General features: G+C 40.5%; 3 protein-coding genes across 5 annotated transcripts; 2 read left to right on the forward strand and 1 right to left on the reverse strand.

The window, feature by feature from the left end:
• The first annotated feature begins 206 nt into the window (after positions 1-206).
• On the forward strand, positions 207-3,360 carry LOC108050233 (apoptosis inhibitor 5 homolog). The gene is made up of 7 exons (XM_017131803.2): positions 207-420; positions 495-656; positions 1,025-1,558; positions 1,628-1,828; positions 1,896-2,098; positions 2,158-2,344; positions 2,407-3,360. Exons 1-7 carry the CDS (start codon positions 352-354, stop codon positions 2,644-2,646), a joined length of 1,596 nt encoding a protein of 531 aa, XP_016987292.1. The 5' UTR covers positions 207-351; the 3' UTR covers positions 2,647-3,360.
• Positions 3,361-3,628: 268 nt separating this feature from the next.
• Positions 3,629-4,970, reverse strand: LOC108050234 (small glutamine-rich tetratricopeptide repeat-containing protein beta). The gene has a single exon (XM_017131804.2). The coding sequence runs from the start codon at positions 4,853-4,855 to the stop codon at positions 3,803-3,805; it is 1,053 nt and encodes a 350-aa protein (XP_016987293.1). The 5' UTR covers positions 4,856-4,970; the 3' UTR covers positions 3,629-3,802.
• A 505-nt stretch (positions 4,971-5,475) lies between these two features.
• LOC108050232 (protein bicaudal D) lies at positions 5,476-19,828 on the forward strand. 3 transcript variants are annotated; one of them, XM_017131802.2, is made up of 9 exons: positions 5,476-6,079; positions 6,180-6,537; positions 16,095-16,460; positions 16,526-16,663; positions 16,769-17,619; positions 17,690-17,907; positions 17,968-18,222; positions 18,313-18,487; positions 18,798-19,828. In XM_017131802.2, the coding sequence occupies exons 2-9, from the start codon at positions 6,304-6,306 to the stop codon at positions 18,913-18,915; spliced, it is 2,355 nt and encodes a 784-aa protein (XP_016987291.1). In that variant the 5' UTR covers positions 5,476-6,079; positions 6,180-6,303; the 3' UTR covers positions 18,916-19,828. The 3 variants fall into 3 exon arrangements, 2 of the variants coding, with proteins under 2 accessions (XP_016987291.1, XP_016987290.1); XR_001769579.2 differs by having other exon boundaries at positions 5,476-6,537; positions 18,313-18,624; positions 18,798-18,889; XM_017131801.2 differs by having other exon boundaries at positions 5,476-6,537.
• Positions 19,829-20,668: the final 840 nt, after the last annotated feature.

The following is a 20,668-nucleotide window of genomic DNA, read 5'->3' on the forward strand; positions in this document are numbered from 1 at the left end:
CAATAAAATGCTTAAGCCTCTACGTTTTTACTGCATAAAATTGGTTTTCTGAAGACAAATAATAACAATTTAATCTTAAGAAAATATAAATTAAGGTCCACCGTTATTTAAAGACGTTTTTAACAAAATGTTAAAATTTTTGAAAAAGGCATATCGATAGACTATCGATTGTTTCCGCGGTAGCTGCGTTATCAGTCTTCCCAGCTCCGGTCACACTACCGCTCACCATTTTGTTTGCAACGTGAAAAATAAAGGGAAAACGCTGTCGCTCATTTTAACTAAATAAAAAGGATACAAACTTACTGGAAACGCTTCCAAACGCTGCAATTATAAAGGCTATTAGTTAAGAAGATGGACAACATTGAGCGACTGTACAAATGCTACGAAATTCTGTCGGAGGCGGGCGATAAAATATCCGAGGTAAGCCGCCGCCATTGCAAAACGTGCCGCAAAAAACGGGATGAGAAATGTATATATTTAATATATTTTTGCAGCATGTGGAGGAATATAAAGAGATTATCAAGGCCGTAAAGGGCTCATCGAAGGAGAAACGCTTGGCATCGCAATTCATTGGAAACTTCTTCAAGCATTTTCCGGATTTGGCCGACACAGCCATCGATGCCCAGTTCGACCTATGCGAAGATGACGACACACAGGTGGGTGGAGCCCTAAGCCCCTTAAACTTAACCAGATGGTGTAATGAGTTGACCATCTTTGATCTATACACTTCCCCAGTCCGTGTCTGTAGCCGAGTCCTTTGTAGCTCCTCAGAAAAATTATTAGGATTGAATGATACAATGGGTCAGGTATCATCGATCTATACACTTCACATATCTTTAACATTTGATAGAGTATTAATCCTCGATCTGTTGTTTTGGAGGTATTTTACCATTTTCAAGAAAGGTTTCAATTCTTTAAGAAAACACCACTTTAATCTTTGGCTGCCCAAATGCCATTACTTATCTCTTAAGGTTAAAAGGTCTTTGAATTCTGTGGTTTTAAATTTAACAACTCAACACTTCAGATCCGCCGCCAAGCCATTAAGGATCTGCCGAAACTGTGTCAGGGAAACGGTGACGCCACCATCCGAGTGGGCGATACTTTGGCCCAACTGCTCATCCTGGATGATGCCACAGAATTGCAGCAGGTCAACAACTCGTTACTGGCCATCATAAAGCTGGACACCAAAAGCTCCGTCACCGGATTGTTCCAACAGATAACCACAGGGGATGAGACGACAAGAGAGCGCTGTCTCAAGTTCATTGCGACCAAACTGCTGACCATGGGTCCCACAGTTATAACCAAGGAAATCGAGGACTACATCGTGGAGGAGATCAAGAAGGCTCTGCAGGACGTCACCGCTGATGAGTTCCATCTGTGCATGACAATTCTGGGAGCGACCAAACTGGGCAGCACCATCACCGGACACGCCGAGCTCGTCAAGCTGGCCACAGAACAGGCGGAACTTAATAACACAGACACGGACATCATTGCAGTAGATGATGAGGTCGTGGAGCGATTTATACAGTGCGCCACTGCAGCGGCACCTTACTTTTCGGTAAGTCTTAGGCATGCTTTAGCTACTTTCTGCAAATTTTCAAATCTAATCTATTTGCTATTATTGTAGAAGACCATAAAATCAACAGCATTTGTAGCACACGTTTGCGATAAACTGCTGCCCATCAAGACCTGGAACATGATCGCTACTGCAGTGTCGCAAGATCAAATTCAACTCAGATTACTGAAAGTATTTGCCGAGATGATAACTAACACGGACAAGCTGGAGAATGCCAGCGAACGCATTAATGCAGTCTACCATGTATTACTGGTGAGTTTAGTTGGTTATTCACTCACAAAACTAAAATATAACAAGTGCATGTTTCTTTTCTTTGCAGGAGTACATGCCTTTGCCGAAGCTGAGCGATGAGGATCTGGGGGATACCCCGCCCTCGTTTCAGTTCTCGCATGCCGAGTGCTTACTGTACGCTCTGCACACGCTAGGAAAGAATCATCCAAATAGTTTAAGTTTCGTCGAGGACGCGGAGAAGCTAAAAGACTTTCGAGCTAGATTGCAATATCTAGCAAGGGGAACACAGGGGTATGTATAAATAACATTGATCACTGTTCACAAAATTCATTTTATTACTTGATTTGCAGTTATATTAAGAAGCTGGAGGAGGCCCTTAAGGGCAAGACGGGGGAGGAACTCAAGACGGAGGAGAACCAATTGAAGCAGACGGCGCTTAAGACTACATCTAACATTAACGTGTTGATACGGGATCTGTTCCACTCGCCGCCCATATTCAAACATGATATTGTGCTTTCCTGGATTGTGCCAAAAAATGTAAGCATTTGTCATGTCTCCTCCAAAATCTATATAACCAAACGATCTCTTTGAACTTGCAGACTAAGCTTGGCAAGCGCCATGCACCCATCACTTTTGGGGAAAAAGCAGCTGCCAACGGGAAGGAGAAGGATCAGGAGCCAGAAAAGAAGGCGCGGGCATCCAACGACCAGAAGTTCTACTCGCCTCCATCTGGGAAATACTCGAACAAGGTGAACCAGAACTATGGAAACAACAATCGGACGAGACAACGCGGTGGCGGCGGAGGAGGCTACAGGAATCGACGCTTCAACAAATACTAAGTAATCTATAGAGAAGCAGCAGCGCGTATTTCACTTGAATGGTTTGTCCCTAGTCCTTAACCCTAAAAAAAACTACGAGATTGGATTCGTGCTGAATAAACGAAAATTAAACGATGCTGCATCCAAGCAAGAAAACAAGCGCCAACAGGAGAATCTGCTTTTCGCAGCGGCCGCTGGTGAGTATGACAACCAATTTCAAAGTAACTTTCTCCCTTTCGTTTCTTTTCAGCGCAATTTATTCTCATGGAAAGTAAATGCCACATTCTAACAACCATTTTCTCATACACTCACGCATTGCTTTTATTATTTTCGTGAAAAATGTTTTTCCCACAATTTGCGTTAATTATTCTAAACAACGTCACGCCCTCTTTTCATAGAATTCAAAAAAAGGGGCGCTGGCTTCGTTTTGAATTCATGTCACGATTAACTTTCGATTCTGTCAAATGCATAAATATAAGATTATAACGATAACCAGTTGAACGAACTATGCAATATCAATCTATAAAACAAGTCTGTGGAAAAGTTAGTTTCCCGATTTGAGGAAAATGATTTTCAAACAAAGTGTTTGTGAAATCAATTTTGTGTTTTAAAACTATTAGTTTTTATTTTACATGTAATCAAATCAACAATTGTACCACGTAGAGATGCAACTCAGCAAAAAAAAAACACAAAGCATACATTTCTTGAATTCAATAAAAGCAACATTAAAACTAATCTTTGTAGAATTGGTTTTATTTATTATTACTATAAAATAAACTTGAAATGTAGCTACCCCAAAGCAAAATAAAGAAAAGTAAATATTCTTTAATCTATATGGTATATGGTTTTCTTGAGATAACTAGGGAAATCACCTGTTCATTTTTCAAAATAACTGGCAGAACTGAAATTCTAAAAGTCGCACAAATTAATGGTACATAAAATCTGGAAATGATAATTTAATATTTCCATTATGTAACTCCCTTTCGATTAGAACAGCGACAAATTGCTCTTGCAAGGCCACGCAATGCTTTTGATGTATATATTTATTACCATTAATAAAAATATATATGTATTTGCGTAATAGAAGCCTTTTAAACATTATAAATACAGTAATTATAGTTTCAGCTTAAAAACTTAATCTGTGTTGCCGCCGATCCTGGCTACGTTTACTTGCCCACTAGATGCTCGGCGGAGGTTGATTGCCCGGCTGCTGTCCATTGCCAGGATTGGCATTTGGATTGGGCTGGGCGCCAACCAGTTGGGTGGCGAAGCTTTGGAACAGCTGCAGCATGTCGCTGGGCATGGCCGGGATCTGGGGTGGGACACCGCCGGGAGCTCCAGGGGCACCACCGGCACCAGGAGCAGCTCCGCCTGCTCCGGCATTCGGCTGACCCATGTTGGCGAAGAGCTGGCCAATCGTATTCATCACCATCGGATTTTGGGTCATCGACTGCAGCTGCTCCAGATCGATTTCGGCGTTGCTGAACAGATTCCTAACCGTGGGATTGGCCAGCATTGCGTTTAGACCGTCTGTCAAATGCGACAACTGTGGCGGCTGATTCCTTGCGTTCCTGGCCACCTCCATGTTGTTCCTGTAGTCCGGATTGTCCGGCTCCAGCTCGATGGCCTTAGCGTACGCCTGCTCCGCCTCAGCGAACTTGCCCATGTTGGAGTAAGCCACGCCTAGGCGGCAGTACGCCTTGCTGTAGTTGGTGTTGTACAGCAAGGCTGATTTGCAATCGGTGACGGCCCTTTCGTTGTCGCCCAGTCGGATGTGGGCTGCCGCCCGGTTGCAGTAGAAGATCGGGTTCTTGGGATCAAAGGCAATGGCCCGGTTGTACTGCAACAGCGCCTCGTTATACTTGCACTCCTTCATCAGCCGGTTGCCCTCGTTCTTAATGTTATCGGCCAGGGCCAGGGATTCCGGATTGCGTTCGATATACAGCGACTGGAAGAGCTCGAACATGTCGATGTTTTTTGGGGGACCGCTCCCGCTGGCTAACGCATCGCCGCCGGGGGCACTCGATGTGCTGCTCTGTGATGTGGCCTGTTCCTGGCCAGCGGCGTCCTGCGCCGTATCATCCACATCATCGCCCACGTCGAAGGCCGCCTGCAGGCACTGAATCGCCACCTCGATGCTCTCACTTTGGTCCGGAGACATGGCGTCCAACTGCTTCTTCAGGTAGTCGATGAAGCTCCTTACGAAACACTGTTGCACTGCGTCCGGCATTTTAGATTAACTTGTGGTTGAAGTTCTCTTGATTTCGATTGATAGGACAAAAAGTAATGTGATTAGGCGAAATGTGGAATAAGTGAATTAGAGCGGAGCTGTGAAAAGTATCGGAATGGTAGTGTGACCAAAGTGGGGGTGTTATCGATACGGGTCGTTGCTATCGGGGATTTATTTTCGGAAAAAAGGTTGGTTTTATTGTAAGTTATTTTTTAAAATGTTGAATTCCAATACTAAAATACACATTTTAATTCTTAATTTTTATATTGTCATTCATGAATTTTAAATACATTACATTAGCTAGATAAGCTATTAAAGCATTTGCAATGTAAATTGATTTAATAACCGAAGTTAGAATAATCACACACTTGGTGTTAACATGTAACTAGACTTATTTTAACTAATTTTTTGTATGTTTTATATTTTACGGAAGAAATTCGGAAATAATAAGGTTAATATAATTTAATAAAAACTTCCGTTTCCTTCAGTTACCCCAGGGTTCGCTTCTCCACTAAACACAAATCTTTCCCACGGTTTTAGTCCAAGACCATATCTTTTTTGGGATGCTGAGATGATTTTTTTTAGTATTTTTGAAGTCGCCAGTATTTTAGAAAACTTTCAAGTACGGTCCCATGGAAATTCCGTCACAAACATTGCATAGAATCGACGTGATTGCGGATTAAATTTTTGTTTTTGCACTTGCTTAAAAATTTCGCCTTCATCAAACACCGATTAAATCTAAAACTCAGCGGTCTACGCCGCAATTGTGCAACGAAAATACGTAAAAAAGAAAGCGATAGGGAATACCAAGAATACAAGGAAAATGGGCACAACTCCCACTCCGCCAGCGAATGAAAGGGGAAATTGTGTGATGTCATTTTGACTGTTTCTTTCGAGTTAATTGAAACAACTTCCTGCGCTGCTTCTAGATTTTTTGCTGCTGCTACCAACTGTTTTTTAAGCGCCACAGTGTGCGTGTGGGAGTGCAAGTGTGCCAGTGTGTGTGTGTGATTTGCATATACTATTATAATACAAGCTGTGCAGAATTATATGCCGTTAAATGCATACTGTTAATTGGCCATTAAGTGCTATTTAATTTTCTAATTTACTACGGAGAGAAGAAAAACTACACAAATACCATTCCACACACACACACACACACGGGAAAGAGAAAAGGTGAAACGCACGCACACTTGAAAGCACACCGCGAGTGGAGTTGTGTGTGTGAGTAGGAATCCGATAAAAAAACAAACAGCAAAAACAAAAAGAAACGTCCGGCATAAACAAATCGACTTTTATCGATTTCCCTCCAAAATAAAAACAGTATCGAAAAGAATTCCGCCCAGGACAACAACGAGCTAAATCACCTGCCACGCCCACGGGCAGCTGTACCGTCCACCCCCCGCCCCAGCCCTCTAAACCCCCGTCTATAAAGGATACCATCCATCATGTCCAGTCCGAGCAGCACGGATAATGGCCCATCTCAGGGCCAATCTGTGCAGGATCTGCAAATGGAGGTGGAGCGCCTCACCCGCGAACTGGACCAGGTGTCCTCCGCCAGCGCCCAGTCCGCCCAATACGGATTGTCCTTGCTGGAGGAGAAGTCCGCCCTGCAGCACAAGTGCGAGGAACTGGAGACGCTCTACGACAACACGCGCCACGAACTGGACATCACCCAGGAGGTGAGTTTCCTATTAGAAATTAGCTTCTAGGGGTATTTATAAGAATAGGCGAATAGTTAGATATTAACAGTCTACTTTTTTTTTAGGTTTATATACCTTAGAAGTATCTAAAATATTATTTTTAGATGTGTTAATTTTTAACACTTTGTTCTTTTAAATTTTCTTTGGATTTTCTGGTTACAGAATACATTCTGATCTCAAATTTTAAAAAAAAACCAAGTATTTGGTTTTTACCATTAACTATAAACCGCTTTTTCGTTGCTATGGTACCCTAAAAATAAAATTAAACAGAGAATTTTTTTTACCTGTAGTTTAAATAATTGGATATGGCTAGTATCATTTAGATGCAAACTTTATTGATTAAATAATCAAGATAAGAGAATGGTTTTAACATATATTTTGAACAAGGCAAGTAAAAATGGATATTTCAAATATTCAAACACATTAAAATTGGGTTTGGAAAATGTATATGGTGATATATAAAAATAATTCTTGTCCACATTTTTAAGTTTTCACAGCAACATTATTTAAATGATGTGCAAATTGCTTATACTAGTTATTTATCAGTGTTAAAATAACTTTCAGTTTTAAAACCTTTTTTTTGTAAGTTGAGTTTTTAGATGGATTACAAGCCCTCTCCAATTGGACTTTACTGTGGCTAAGTTTTCTGATCTGTTTCCAAGCAGTCGCCGCTTATCGCCTAACTAGCCCACACACGTAAACACACACCTTTGAGCACATGCATAGCCAAAGAAAACCTTTCCACAATCGCCATCAATTTGTCTTGCTGGCAAATTAACTCGCTCACCTGTTGGCCAGTCTCTCTTTCTGTTTAAATTCTCTCTCTCTCTCTGCCTCTCTGAAGTCTGGTGTCTGGTCTAGCAGAAATAATTGCGATCTACTCCCTGATCATGAAATCGGAAGTTGACCATATGGTCACGTGCTGTTTGAATACATATACGTACGGTAGAGCCCCTATAAATGAGACACAATCTGACGCTAAAATCTGCCTAAATTTAAAATTTTAGTAAATCAAAAAATTACATAATTTTCTCGAAGTAATTGAAACTAAAAGTTATTTAGTTTAAAATGTTTGCCCTTTCAAATATCATACGTTTATATCAGATAAATCAAAAAAAAAATTGTACCTAAAAAAATTTTTTGATGTGTGATTTAATTGCAACTAGATGTTTCCAAAATTTTAATTTGATTTGAATTCGACTTCAGGAAGAATAACTGTATTTATATACATGGTAATTAGGGCTAGCGGTACTTTAAGTCGCCTCAGTGACCACCTCAGTTCTCTTTCTCCGTTTCTCTCCGTTTCTCTCCGTTTCTCTCTGTTCTCTTTATTATTTCTCTTACCCCTAAAGATCTCGCTCAATTTGTCTCGGGCTTAAACAAAACAATGGTTTTGGCTCAAAAGCCCCTACAGCTTTCTGTTGGCCGGTAGCAACATGGCCAATCTACTTTTGCCATTTTATTTTCCACCTTTACTTGGCGCCACATGCTCTCCCTTACGCCCACAGTCGCAGCCACTCCCACAGCCACCCCCTTGCCTTTTTTACTACTCTTCCTCTCCAATTAGTCGTCCTCATCGCCTGGCATTTCCGCTGGAATTTCTACCGGCTGTGGATTCCTGGGCCCAAACTGCATTGCCAGACGAAAGGGAAAAGTTCTGTCCTTGGTGAAAATCAAATGGGGGAAACAAACCATAATCATTCTGCCGCTTATTATGATTTTCTTTTTTTGATTGTTGCCCCACCTTTTCTTTTGGATTGTTTTGCTGTTAATTAAAGCGGTTGCTAAAGCCAAAGTTGGTTTAGGCTGATTTTAGTTGAAGGAGGAGGGCTAATGAAACAAGTTCCTGGAATTTTTTCGAGGCTTTGTTAAAGAATATATATATATGAACCCAATACTTTCACCATGGATAAGGTTTTAGTTATTTTCCGAAGGAATAAGTTAAAATAACTAACATTAGAACAATAAAAATAATTGGGGTTCATGGCTTGGAAAACATCAGATCACAGAAACATAGTCTTCTGCAATATGCATTTTTAAAGACTAATTTATTTAACCGTAAGGTTGTCTCATAGTGTAAACTTAAATTTATTATTTTAAACTAAAATCCCAATTGTTGTTGAGCTAAAATATTTATGAGCTTAAGTGTGAACCCTATTTATTTGTATTTATACAAGGGATTTATCAATATTATTATGGCACTGTTTAAAATTTCATAATTCAGAAAGTTTTGGAAATAAACTCAACGAGGGCGTAAACACCTGCACACATACACTCGTCCATCCGGAAACACCTTTTTCCAAATAGGTGTGCATGCATGTATTCATGCATTTCTATGCGTACAGAACAAAAAGCCTGCCAATTAATTGTTGGACAGGTGGCAGTGCACTTGCACACCCCGCTTGATAGTTTCCAGCTTGTTGGATTTGAACTCAACTGAACTTTTACGAGAACACAAAAAGAGTGCGAGACTAAAAGAACACTCCTACACCCCCCCACACACACACACATTTTTAATGGATGCTTAAAATTAAAAAATATTCGCAACGTCGACGACAACGTCACTGCGGGCATTTTCTGTGCCCCAACTGCAGCCCAGCGAACAGTGCAAAAAGGGGTGGTTAAATGGAGAAGGGGGTTGCGGTGAGTGAGGGACATATTTTCACTTGTAATCAAGATATCAGCCGTGGGCGAACCCAGCATGGAATGACATAAATCAACGCGGACGGCAGCAAAAGAGGGTAAAGTTTCCGTCTTCGGGCCACGTTTCAAATTAGCTTACTAAAATTAATCGGATATTTTCTAAAGAGCCGGAGGCACGAAAAATTTTCCCATCGACTGAGCTCTAATGTAATAGAATTTTGATTATACATTGGCCAGGTCAGTACTTTAATTGTATTTTATATTTCGAAATGACATTAAATTGGATGTTTTATTAAGTAGCATTTATTTCCAACTTTGTCTTTTCGACATGGGCACTTTATGTTAAAAATACTTAATAGATAACTAAAAAAAGTGGTTATAAAACTAATAACGATTACTTAGAAAAATAAAATCAGATATCAAATATTTTTATTTGACATATTCAGTTTATTTGATTTATTGTGCTAAAAATTAAATGATGAAGTTACTGTTTTCATTAGATTATTATTTGCAAATACATATAATATAATCAGTAATGTAAATAAAAGTAGAATGAAAACATTTAATTAAAACACAAATCAACTAACTGTCAATAAACTTAATCCAGAAAGTGCTAATTTTGGGTCCATCACTGTGGCTGCAAATTGGCAACTGCAACTGCAGAGCCGCAAAACAAATATTTACCCAATTTTCGGTACGTCAGGCGGTCGAAACTGTCAGCCACATTTGGCAATTTATTCAGTTAGCTAAATCAGAGTTGGTGCAACAATGGGTCGAAGGGGCAGGAAAACACGTTGTTGTTCGGACGATTGTAACTGCGGCAATTAAAAGGCCCCGAAACAAGGGCCATAAAACGAGCGATGGACGCAGTAGCCCGACACATGTACGCCCCTATATGGGCGATGTCCTGTTTTGCGCCATGTGGGAGTCGGGTGTTGGCCATATATCATGGCTCGCATCGCGCCACTACCAAGGACATCCCCTCGTCCGCTGGTCACATTCTAGTGTAATGCGTAGTTTGGCGTTTTGTGGCTGCCTGACTTTGCTACTTTCTATCCCAAAAAGTTTTTAACACAAATTTAATAATTAATTACATTGTTTGTCGTGGGCAGAGAGACTATTTTTGTGGACCAAGTTTTCTGAAAGTATTAAAGTTGTCAGAAGAATCTTTAAAATGCATGAATGTTCCCAAATTAAATGTTTTATTTTTAAGCTCGTTTAACTTCTGTTAAACCTAAGATTAAATGTCAATTTGTTTTTCCTATACATATATTATACATTGCATTTCATTTTGATTGTAATAGTGGCAAACATTTTATGAGGACCAATTAAAAGATACAAATAGTTTAAAAATTAAAGTTCTGAAACTCATTTTTTGCTGGTTCATAATTAACTTGTTAGTATTTATTCATATTATACATAATATAATAAAAAACGTTCAACGTATACAAATTATGACGGATTATTAAAAAAACATCAATATTATTAGGCATTGGTCATTGATACGTGCATTAATTCATTCAATTGACCTTTGCCATCGCCAGATTTAATTCTTATATAATTCACGATAATCAAAGCCATAATCTAAATCCTCCAACACTTTGCAGAAGTGCCTCCTTATTTTATGACCCTGTGAATCCTGCCAAATGTTTATCCTTTCCAAATCCAAGCCAGACAATTACAATTAGTATAACAGCAGCAACATCAAAGCCGGAGCTAAACGATGCAGCAGCAGAAGGACGAAAACAAGCGGGAAAGAAAAAAGAAATGATAATGATTTGACACTGATGTTCTGTTCTTTTGGCTCAAATTACAATTCTATGGCAATCAAACTGGCAGCAGGAGCAGCAGAAGCAACGACTCCCGGCCAGGAACAACTGCAACAGCCACAAAATGGGGGCCATGGGTGGGTTAAGAGTGCCAGCCCGGGTTGGCAAGGGTTAAATGCGGCGCTTGAGCACTGACAAAACATGTTTCCGTCGCTGTCTGGCCTGAGTGAACGGAAATGAGTAGGAAAAAAGTGTTGGATTTCCCGCCAACTGAAGCCCGCTTCCTCCGCTTTTCCGCAATTTCTCCTACAATTTTCCCCAATGAATTGCCAGCAATGAAAATGTAAAGCACACAGACTTGTGACGATGATGAGCGAAAATCTGGGCAAGGATGCAAGGGCAACTGTTGTGACAATTGCAGTTTTCCAGCGGAGCTGCTGCTTTCGGGTGCTGCTGGTGCAATTGTCCTGCATAATGACGGTGCAATTTATTTGCGTAAGCTTTTTGGCCCCAGCACAAACTCTCTGGAGATTGGAACTCTGCCAGATGCAATGAGCTCGCAAAAGGATGAACTGCCACCATGAACACCACTACGTCCTGGAAATCGCTACATGACTATTGGCTGTTAAATGCGCTCGAGATATTTGCCCAGGATATGTATATGCGCTGTGCATTATGCAACACATCCACGGACACTCGCAGCAGGAGCGAATGGTTATTATTTCTTTTTATATCTTCCGTACTTTCAAGGATATTCCATGGCCCGCTGCGTCCATTTCGTTTGTTTCCATTTCTGAGGATGCTCGCGAACGATGTTTGCTTTTTTTACGTATGTAGTACTGCTTATTTTCTTTCTATCGGCGATGTTATTTAATTAAGGAGATAATAAAATTCGCCTTAGGTCTAAACATTTTAAAATTATTTAGGTCTGCTGAAGTCGTCAGTAATTCAGACAGTTTATTAGTGTAATTTATTTTAAATTTAATTATTCTAACATAAGTTAATAGTCAGGACCAGAGTTTTAGAACTGGGTGCCCTAACATTTAAACCGAAAGGATTGCAGACCATGGCTTTTAACATTTTTAAGCCATAACATGAAGGCCATGCTGCATTATACCTCCTTTTTAAACCCATTGTTAGCACACTCGCGAGTGCGGTTTAGTTTTACTGGATTTCCGTTGTATCCTGTTAGTGCGGAATGCTAAGGGTATTCTTTTCCTTTTTTCAGATGGCAGTTTCGTTAAGAGCGTAATTTGAGTCCCTTTGTGTCAGCTTCCATTGCTAAAAATTTCCGCAGCGTCAACACTTGCACGCACACAGGTTTTCCCATTTTTCCGCCTGCATTTCTAGTCGTTTTTCTGGTCGCCGTTCCTTTTGTCGTTTTAGGCGACATTTCAAATTCAGAGCGAGTGTCAAGCTCGTGCATTGACATGATGGCCACAAATGCGCCGTTCTCACATTTTCCATTTCCTATTCTCTCTTTTTGGCTCTCATTGTTCGTATGTCCATGTGCGTTTTTTTCAAAATTGTGCACAGCCTACAAACGGTGTACACTGCAAAAAAAGGGGCCTTGTTAATCTTAATATAATCTTATTAAGTCCATATTGTCCTAAACTTTTTTTTATACACTCCACAAGAAAATAAAAAACAAATTTTTGTTTTTAATCTTTAAATTTTGGGGAACATTTAAAATAATTTCTCAAATCTCTAAAGCTTAAGCTTTGCATAGTAATTACATTCCATTTACTAGAATTATATTAAGACTATAAATTGTTACTGATTAATTTTAAGGTTTTCTATTTTTGAGTGAGAGTTTTGAACAAATCTCGATAGATAGGACAGACTCAAATTGAATCTTTATTTATTAAACAAAAAAAGTGATCGGTTTTCAAAAACTTATATTAGTTTTTGGATTCTTCCCTGTGTTTCTGGTTATTATTGCATTTCCATGCTGTGACACATTTAAATTTCGCTGCGTTCCATTAGAGTGAAGCTGGCAGTTAACGAACTGGGCGTGGTGTCGCCTTCGCCCTCGCCCGGCACAATCTGCTCAGTCATTCATGGCATACTTTATCAGCATTGGGGAGTAACCAGCGGGAAGCCAGCCCAAACCACCCACTTGGCTACCCACTCTTGTGACCAGGAGGAAATTGTTATAGTTGCCCCACGTCGTTGTTGTTGGCTATATTGTGGTTTTGCCACCTAAGTGCTCTCACTCGCACACACACAGTGCGCTCCAAAATTCTGCTCATCGGCGTCATAATGTGGGCAATCTGCTCTATTTTTAGTGGCCCCGGACAGGAGGAGTTTCACTGCAGCCATCCGGAGAACTGATGGCAACAGCTGCTGCTGGTTCTGTGAGGAATCCACCTATATTTGCTCCTGCACTAAGGAAAAATACTTTAGGTTATCTTTTATTAAATTCCTAAAAATAATATTATCGATATGAGGTTTTAAAATGCCAATTTAAAATAGTTTTAAAATTGGAAAATATTGAGAAAAGTTTAAAAATACAATATTTAAATATATTATTTATATTTCGAAATTAGCCATGACTATATGTGAAAGCCTCTTGCTTTATGACAGGCTTACTTTAATGTCGTTCTTGTTTTGAATTGAAATTGATTTTTGAAATTCTAAAATATATAATTTTTTATCTGTGTGCACTCGGGCACCTCTCCTTGACCACCCACTCTGTTTATTTGGACGGGATCCACCTCTCTCTCTCCCATTCTAATCTCAACCACAGCAGCATTGTGAAGCAATCCAGCAAATGCAAAGTGTGGTGGGGGGATGGACAGGGGGTGGCTAGGAAGGGGCAGGGGGAACAGACCCGGTGTCTGGCCTATGCCAAGTGTAGTGTGGTTGCTCTGCTCTTGTCTGGCCTCTGTGAACTGTGTTAATATTTACCCAAGTTAATTAAAAATCTTTTATAATTTGCATAAAGTTTATGCCGTCATTTGTTTGCGGCCTGTTGCCCGATAGATGGCGTCACTGAACAAGATGGGACACTGTGGGCAAATCGTGGATAAAAAGGTTTAAGTATAAACCTTAAGTTTAATTTGTAATTTTTTAATTCTACCTCATGGTTTACACGAAGAGGCTACGGAAAGTAAATACAAATTTTCATTCGTATTTTGAAAATCCATCCCAAAAAAGTAACTTTTAAAATCCGTGATCAATCGATTTTTTCAGGAATCTGAGAGTATTCCGTTTAAAATTGGGTATTAAAATGTATTTTTACAAAACAATTTTTTAACATAAAAATGTAACAAATAAAATTATATCGTTATCTTTATATTAAAAATTGTGCTTAGTTTTAAGATGAGCTGATTAATTGGAATCGCTGTATGAAATCTCCCTACAGAACCGTCGGATTAACTTAATTTAAATCTAATTATAACTCGATGATACCAGTACCTTAGATAACATCTTTAAATGGGTTTATAAGCCGCCCCCATTGTAGAACCTTTGTTCCACAAATTTCTCACACTGACTCTTCCTCTTCCGCCTACCTTGCCCTCTATTTATCCCTTCTTTCTAATTTAAGAGGCGCCTTGCAATTTAGTTGCATGAATGTGTGACAGCTTTAGCCAGCTGAAATTCCATCCGAGACTTTGGACCCGCCTTGCCCTTTTGTTTGCTTTCTCTTTTAGTACCCCGAACCACTTCACCTCCTCGCTCGTCTTCGGATTACACTAATTAACGAAATGCACTTGGCTTAAAGTGGGTTGGATGGGTGGTTTTTGGGTTTACTTTGTGGGTGTGTGATTGTCAAATTGAGATTCCAAAAACAACAAAAACAGCGGCTGACGTCGCCCAACGATAATTATATGGCAAGAAAAAGCTAGGACTGAATAGAATGATGGTTAAGAAAGGGGAAGAGGCAGAGAAGGGGTAAACTGGGCAGCTTATCAAGAGGGTTAAGGATGGGGCTCAGAAACTGAGACTCATTTGTTTGCCGCCTGTTAATTACACGGCATTTAAGAGAAAACCACCAAAAGGAAAGTTTTTGCACAGAACTTGATGCAGTTTCCGTTTTGCCAAATCCCTGAATCGTGGTCATTCCACTTTACTTCTTGAGGCTTTTTTTTTTGGGCACAGTTTTGATGACGTTGATGATGATGGTGGAACTTGTGAAGCACGTACTCCAAATGGCCCCCATTCAAAAAATACCAGACGGGCGTCGTTAGGGGTTGAGATTTCAATTAAAGCCGCCACAGGATTATATAGCCCCTCATATTTAAGCCCTACTAACCATACACTCCCACTGACCATATGGACAGGGTCTCCAGCGCCCAGTTAAGGGCTTGGCCTGGCCCCATAAACATTCTGTATTCGTGTTTACCTCTGCTGGTGGCTTTTAGTCCAGGGTGTGTCCCTGGCCGCCGTTAACCTTTATGTGCTCTCGGGCGATTTTCACACGACCAACGCAGAGACAGTCGCAATTAACAAAATCCAATAATGGCAGACCAACGAGCTTGGCATCTACTATTCCCATTGCTGCATCTTGACCACTGGGATATTTGCACGAAGGATAAATAATGACACTCCCTAGAGCTAAATAGTTTTAAGCCAAGGCAAAATTACTTAACACTATGCTGACATGGTAATAATAATACTACATAGAAAAAAACTTTAAACAAATTTATTTTTATAGGTTTTTAAAGAATGGTTGTCAAATGAATACAAAATTTGTTTGTACCCAATACTATTTCAAGAAATGCATAGCGGTATGAAAGTATTATCATGCCTTTGATAGTTGTAGAGATATTCAATAATAATTAATAGTAACAGCATTTTTTTTATAACACACGCAACTGTTTTATTTATTTATCAGAGTATTATTCACCCCTTTATACCCTTCTAAAGAGCAACTCAGATAGGGAATGTAATGAAAAATAAAACCAAGTGAAATGCAGGGGGCGTTATATGCAGAGCAGGCGGCACAAAGCTCCCAAGTGGCCAACGCCCCCAAGTCCAAACACATGCAAATGAGTGCAATAAAATCGCAGGCATTCGGTGGGCAGGCAGGAAACTTTTTTGATTACTTTGCTTTCCGCACACTTATTCATGCCCCAACGACTGACACGTGCTCAAATTTCTTTTTTTCTATATTTACAGGCGCTGACGAAGTTCCAAACCTCACAGAAGGTGACCAACAAGACGGGCATCGAGCAGGAGGATGCCCTCCTAAACGAATCCGCTGCTAGGGAGACATCGCTCAACCTGCAGATCTTTGATCTGGAGAACGAGCTTAAACAGCTGCGACACGAGCTGGAAAGGGTTCGCAACGAGCGCGACAGGATGCTGCAGGAGAATTCGGATTTCGGGCGGGATAAGAGCGACAACGAAGCGGATCGCCTGCGCCTCAAGTCTGAGCTGAAGGACCTTAAGTTTCGCGAGACGCGTATGCTCAGCGAATACTCGGAACTGGAGGAGGAGAACATATCGCTGCAGAAGCAGGTTTCCAATCTGCGCAGCTCGCAGGTCAGTCTAATAAGAAATTCATTGAAATATAACTTTATATTTAACATTGTGTTTTAATTTTATAGGTGGAATTTGAGGGTGCCAAACACGAGATTCGTCGGCTCACCGAAGAAGTTGAGCTTTTGAATCAACAGGTTGACGAGCTGGCGAATCTAAAGAAGATTGCCGAGAAGCAAATGGAGGAGGCGCTGGAGGCTCTGCAGGTAAATATGTTTTTCTTAAATATTTACCAATCAAAAAGAAAGGGATTTCGTATATTAATACTTTGTCATCTTCACATTTTGTTACCAAATGTAATTATCTTTTAGGGGGAACGCGAGGCAAAATACGCGCTGAAGAAGGAGCTGGATGGTCACTTGAACCGAGAGTCCATGTACCACATCAGCAACCTGGCCTACAGCATACGCAGCAACATGGAGGACAACGCCAGCAACAACTCGGATGGGGAGGAGGAGAATCTGGCTCTAAAGCGCCTGGAGGCTGACCTCAGCACCGAGCTTAAATCCCCCGATGGCACCAAGTGCGATCTCTTCTCAGAGATCCATCTGAACGAACTGAAGAAATTGGAGAAGCAGCTGGAGAGCATGGAGAGCGAGAAGACCCATTTAACGGCCAATTTGCGGGAGGCGCAGACTAGTCTGGACAAGTCACAAAACGAACTGCAGAACTTCATGTCTCGACTGGCTCTTCTTGCGGCCCATGTCGATGCTCTGGTCCAGCTGAAGAAACAGATCGATGTGAAGGAGCAGGGCAAGAATGGTGACCAGAAGAAGGATGAGCTGGAGCAGCAGCTGCGGGCTTTGATCTCGCAGTACGCCAATTGGTTCACGCTCTCTGCCAAGGAGATCGATGGCCTTAAGACTGACATTGCCGAGCTGCAGAAGGGACTCAACTACACGGACGCCACCACCACGCTGCGTAACGAGGTTACCAATCTAAAGAACAAGCTCCTGTCAACGGAGCAGAAATCATTGGACCTGCAGAGCGACGTTGAAACCCTCACACACATCTCGCAGAACGCTGGCCAAAGTCTGGGCTCGGCCCGCAGTACTTTGGTGGCTTTGAGCGACGATCTTGCTCAACTGTATCACCTAGTGTGCACCGTCAACGGGGAAACGCCGACGCGTGTCTTGCTCGATCACAAGAGCGATGATATGAGGTAGGTTAAATGGTTTTGACCTTTCGTTAAAAAAAAAGATTATTAGAAATAACGAGTGCATCTATTATAGCTTCGAGAACGATTCTCTGACTGCCATCCAGTCGCAGTTCAAATCGGACGTCTTTATTGCTAAGCCCCAGATCGTTGAAGATCTGCAAGGCCTGGCAGATTCCGTGGAGATCAAGAAGTACGTGGACACAGTCAGCGATCAAATCAAGTATCTAAAGACAGCTGTAGAGCATACCATTGATCTAAACAAACACAAAGTGCGCTCCGAAGGAGGCGATGGTAGGTTGATTCCTTATTGTATTTGAAATCTTTATTGACCTCAATGTATCGCTATTATAGCACTGGAGAAGGTCAACACCGAGGAAATGGAGGAGCTGCAGGAGCAGATAGTCAAGCTCAAGAGTCTCCTGTCCGTCAAGCGCGAACAGATCGGAACCCTGCGCAACGTGCTCAAGTCAAACAAGCAAACCGCCGAGGTGGCCCTCACCAATCTCAAGTCCAAATACGAGAACGAGAAGATCATTGTCAGCGACACCATGTCCAAGCTGCGTAATGAGCTCAGGCTTCTTAAAGAGGATGCAGCCACCTTCTCAAGTAAGTAACTGAAGGGCATTTGTTTGGTTTGGCTTAACAGCTGGCCTTCATCTTCAAATATATATATTTACACAAATTTCGTGTTCTTAGGCCTGCGCGCCATGTTTGCCGCTCGCTGCGAGGAGTATGTGACCCAGGTGGATGATCTCAACCGCCAATTAGAGGCTGCAGAAGAGGAGAAGAAGACTCTAAACCAGTTGCTGCGCTTGGCTGTCCAGCAGAAGCTGGCACTCACACAGCGCCTTGAGGAGATGGAAATGGACCGGTGGGTGCATTTGGGTCGTTAAAAGTCAGCTGCGTCACCACCCCAATTTCAAGCAAACACTCATTCATCCCTCTATCAATTAGGGCTCCACATTTTCCTTTATTTTCCCAAAAATCCCCTTGAGAATACAGCAATTGGTAAGCCCCTGCAAGTGGCAGAAAATTTGTTGCATGCTTGCCCGCCTGCTAACTTGCTGCTGGAATCCGCCTAACCTCATGATAACTGCTGTGCGCTGATCAATAGTTTAATGTGTATGAGCTCTGTAGATCAATCGTCAACTAACAAATATTCCGTTTCCCCTTCCCAACAGCGAAATGCGTCACGTCCGCCGCCCGATGCCCGCCCAGCGTGGCACCAGCGGCAAGTCCTCCTTCAGCACACGACCTTCGAGCAGGAATCCAGCAAGCAGCAACGCCAACCCATTCTAACATAAGATCAGCGTGCAGCGTAAACTTCTGGCTTTGGTTTATACTTTGCTTAAGTTGTAAATTCGTTGGAGTTCCTGCGGAAAGAGAAAAAGATTTCCACAATCACAAGATATATTGCAAACGTGTGCGAGAACAAAGCTATATCCATGCTCTATCCAACTACTATAACTATGTTTGTTTGTATTGTATTTGTATTTATTGAAAGTTTAGTTAGATGAAAGTTTTGTGTTAGACAAGGAAACAGTAAACGGTTATTAACGGTTAGTTACTTAAACGTCCATTTAATTTAATTAAAACAAAACATTAAGAAAAAGATTAAATGATAACGTAACGAAACGTATTTTTCTATATACAAATGATGTACTTGTCTTTAAATACGTCTAAATTTTGTTCGATCTGAGTTTTGTTAACTTTCGCGTTAATTATTTGATTTTTGTTAACAACGCTGTGCGCAAGCGAAAAAATTGACAAACTAAAATGATAAATATGTTGATGTTGAACAAAAGATATTGATATTCTCAACTGTACCATGTATTAATTGGTCTGTCTGATAACCGAGAGTATTTTTCCATGGCCCAGTTCAAACTGTGTGGCCCCTAAATGTACGTAAAGAACAAAAGGTCAGATTTCCAGTCGAAATGTATATTACAAATGGTTTGCAGCCATTGAACCTAGAGTAGCAGCAGGCTACGTCTCAAAGACAATTCTGAATGATGATGATTTTGTATTTATTGAGCAGCATTTGATCGCTCTAAAATGAAGAAATTGTAGGAAATTAATTATAATTTGCAATGCAGAAAAAAACGAAGTTTTTTTGATTTATTTAGCATTAATTGCAGACATAACTTATGAATTGTGCATTATTATTTAATACAATTAATAAATTGCAACACAAAAATATTAAGCCAGTAAATATATTTATTTGTTTGTATTTCTTATGATTTAACTGGGAGTCCCATGATTTTCCATGAAAATAGATTTTAAGTTAAAGTTAGTACGAGAACATCCCTTGAGAAGTGGCTGCAAAAATTTTTTGAACCATTCTTACTTAATCAGCAACCCAAAAAAAATATGGTTTGCTTAGGTCAAACAGCCTTGAATCGATGTATTGTTCAAATAAGAAATAAATAACTATGGTAATTGCAAGCAGCTTAACCAACATACAAATAGCCAGACAAAGCGTTAAAGTTTAAATAGATATTATTATCGTAGCTAATTGAACACAAAAGTAGTGACAAGAGCCTGAGCACATTTTGTAGTAGTGTTTAATTTACTCCATCCCCGCTGAACCCCGAAAAAAATACAGAAACTCCAAAGCTGATTGCTTCTTTTAGGGTTCATGATGTTTTCGTTGTCAATCGGAAGAGATCGATATTCTACATGAAATTTATATATACAAGATCGTATATTGTGTAAATTACCGAGCCATTAAATTGAATTTATATTAAATAAACACAGTTATACACACAGAGACACACATGCTGATACACACAACGTCCATTAATGCATTCACATATGAACTCTGAGGAGTTGCCTATAGAAATTATGCAATATGCCAGAACAGCAAGGAGAAGCACTTTAATTATTTGTAAATATATTTATAGACACATTGAAGTTAGTAGATGTATCGAATGAGAAACAAGCGAACAAACAAATTGCATACATATTTCAAAATGATTTTATTGTAATTTTTACCGTCCCTTTTTGCGAACGAACAAAAATACAAAGTCTATTTACGCAACTCACTGAACCA

This window comes from Drosophila rhopaloa, unplaced genomic scaffold, assembly GCF_018152115.1.
Source record: "Drosophila rhopaloa isolate 14029-0021.01 unplaced genomic scaffold, ASM1815211v1 contig_2, whole genome shotgun sequence".
Taxonomy (NCBI): domain Eukaryota; kingdom Metazoa; phylum Arthropoda; class Insecta; order Diptera; family Drosophilidae; genus Drosophila; species Drosophila rhopaloa.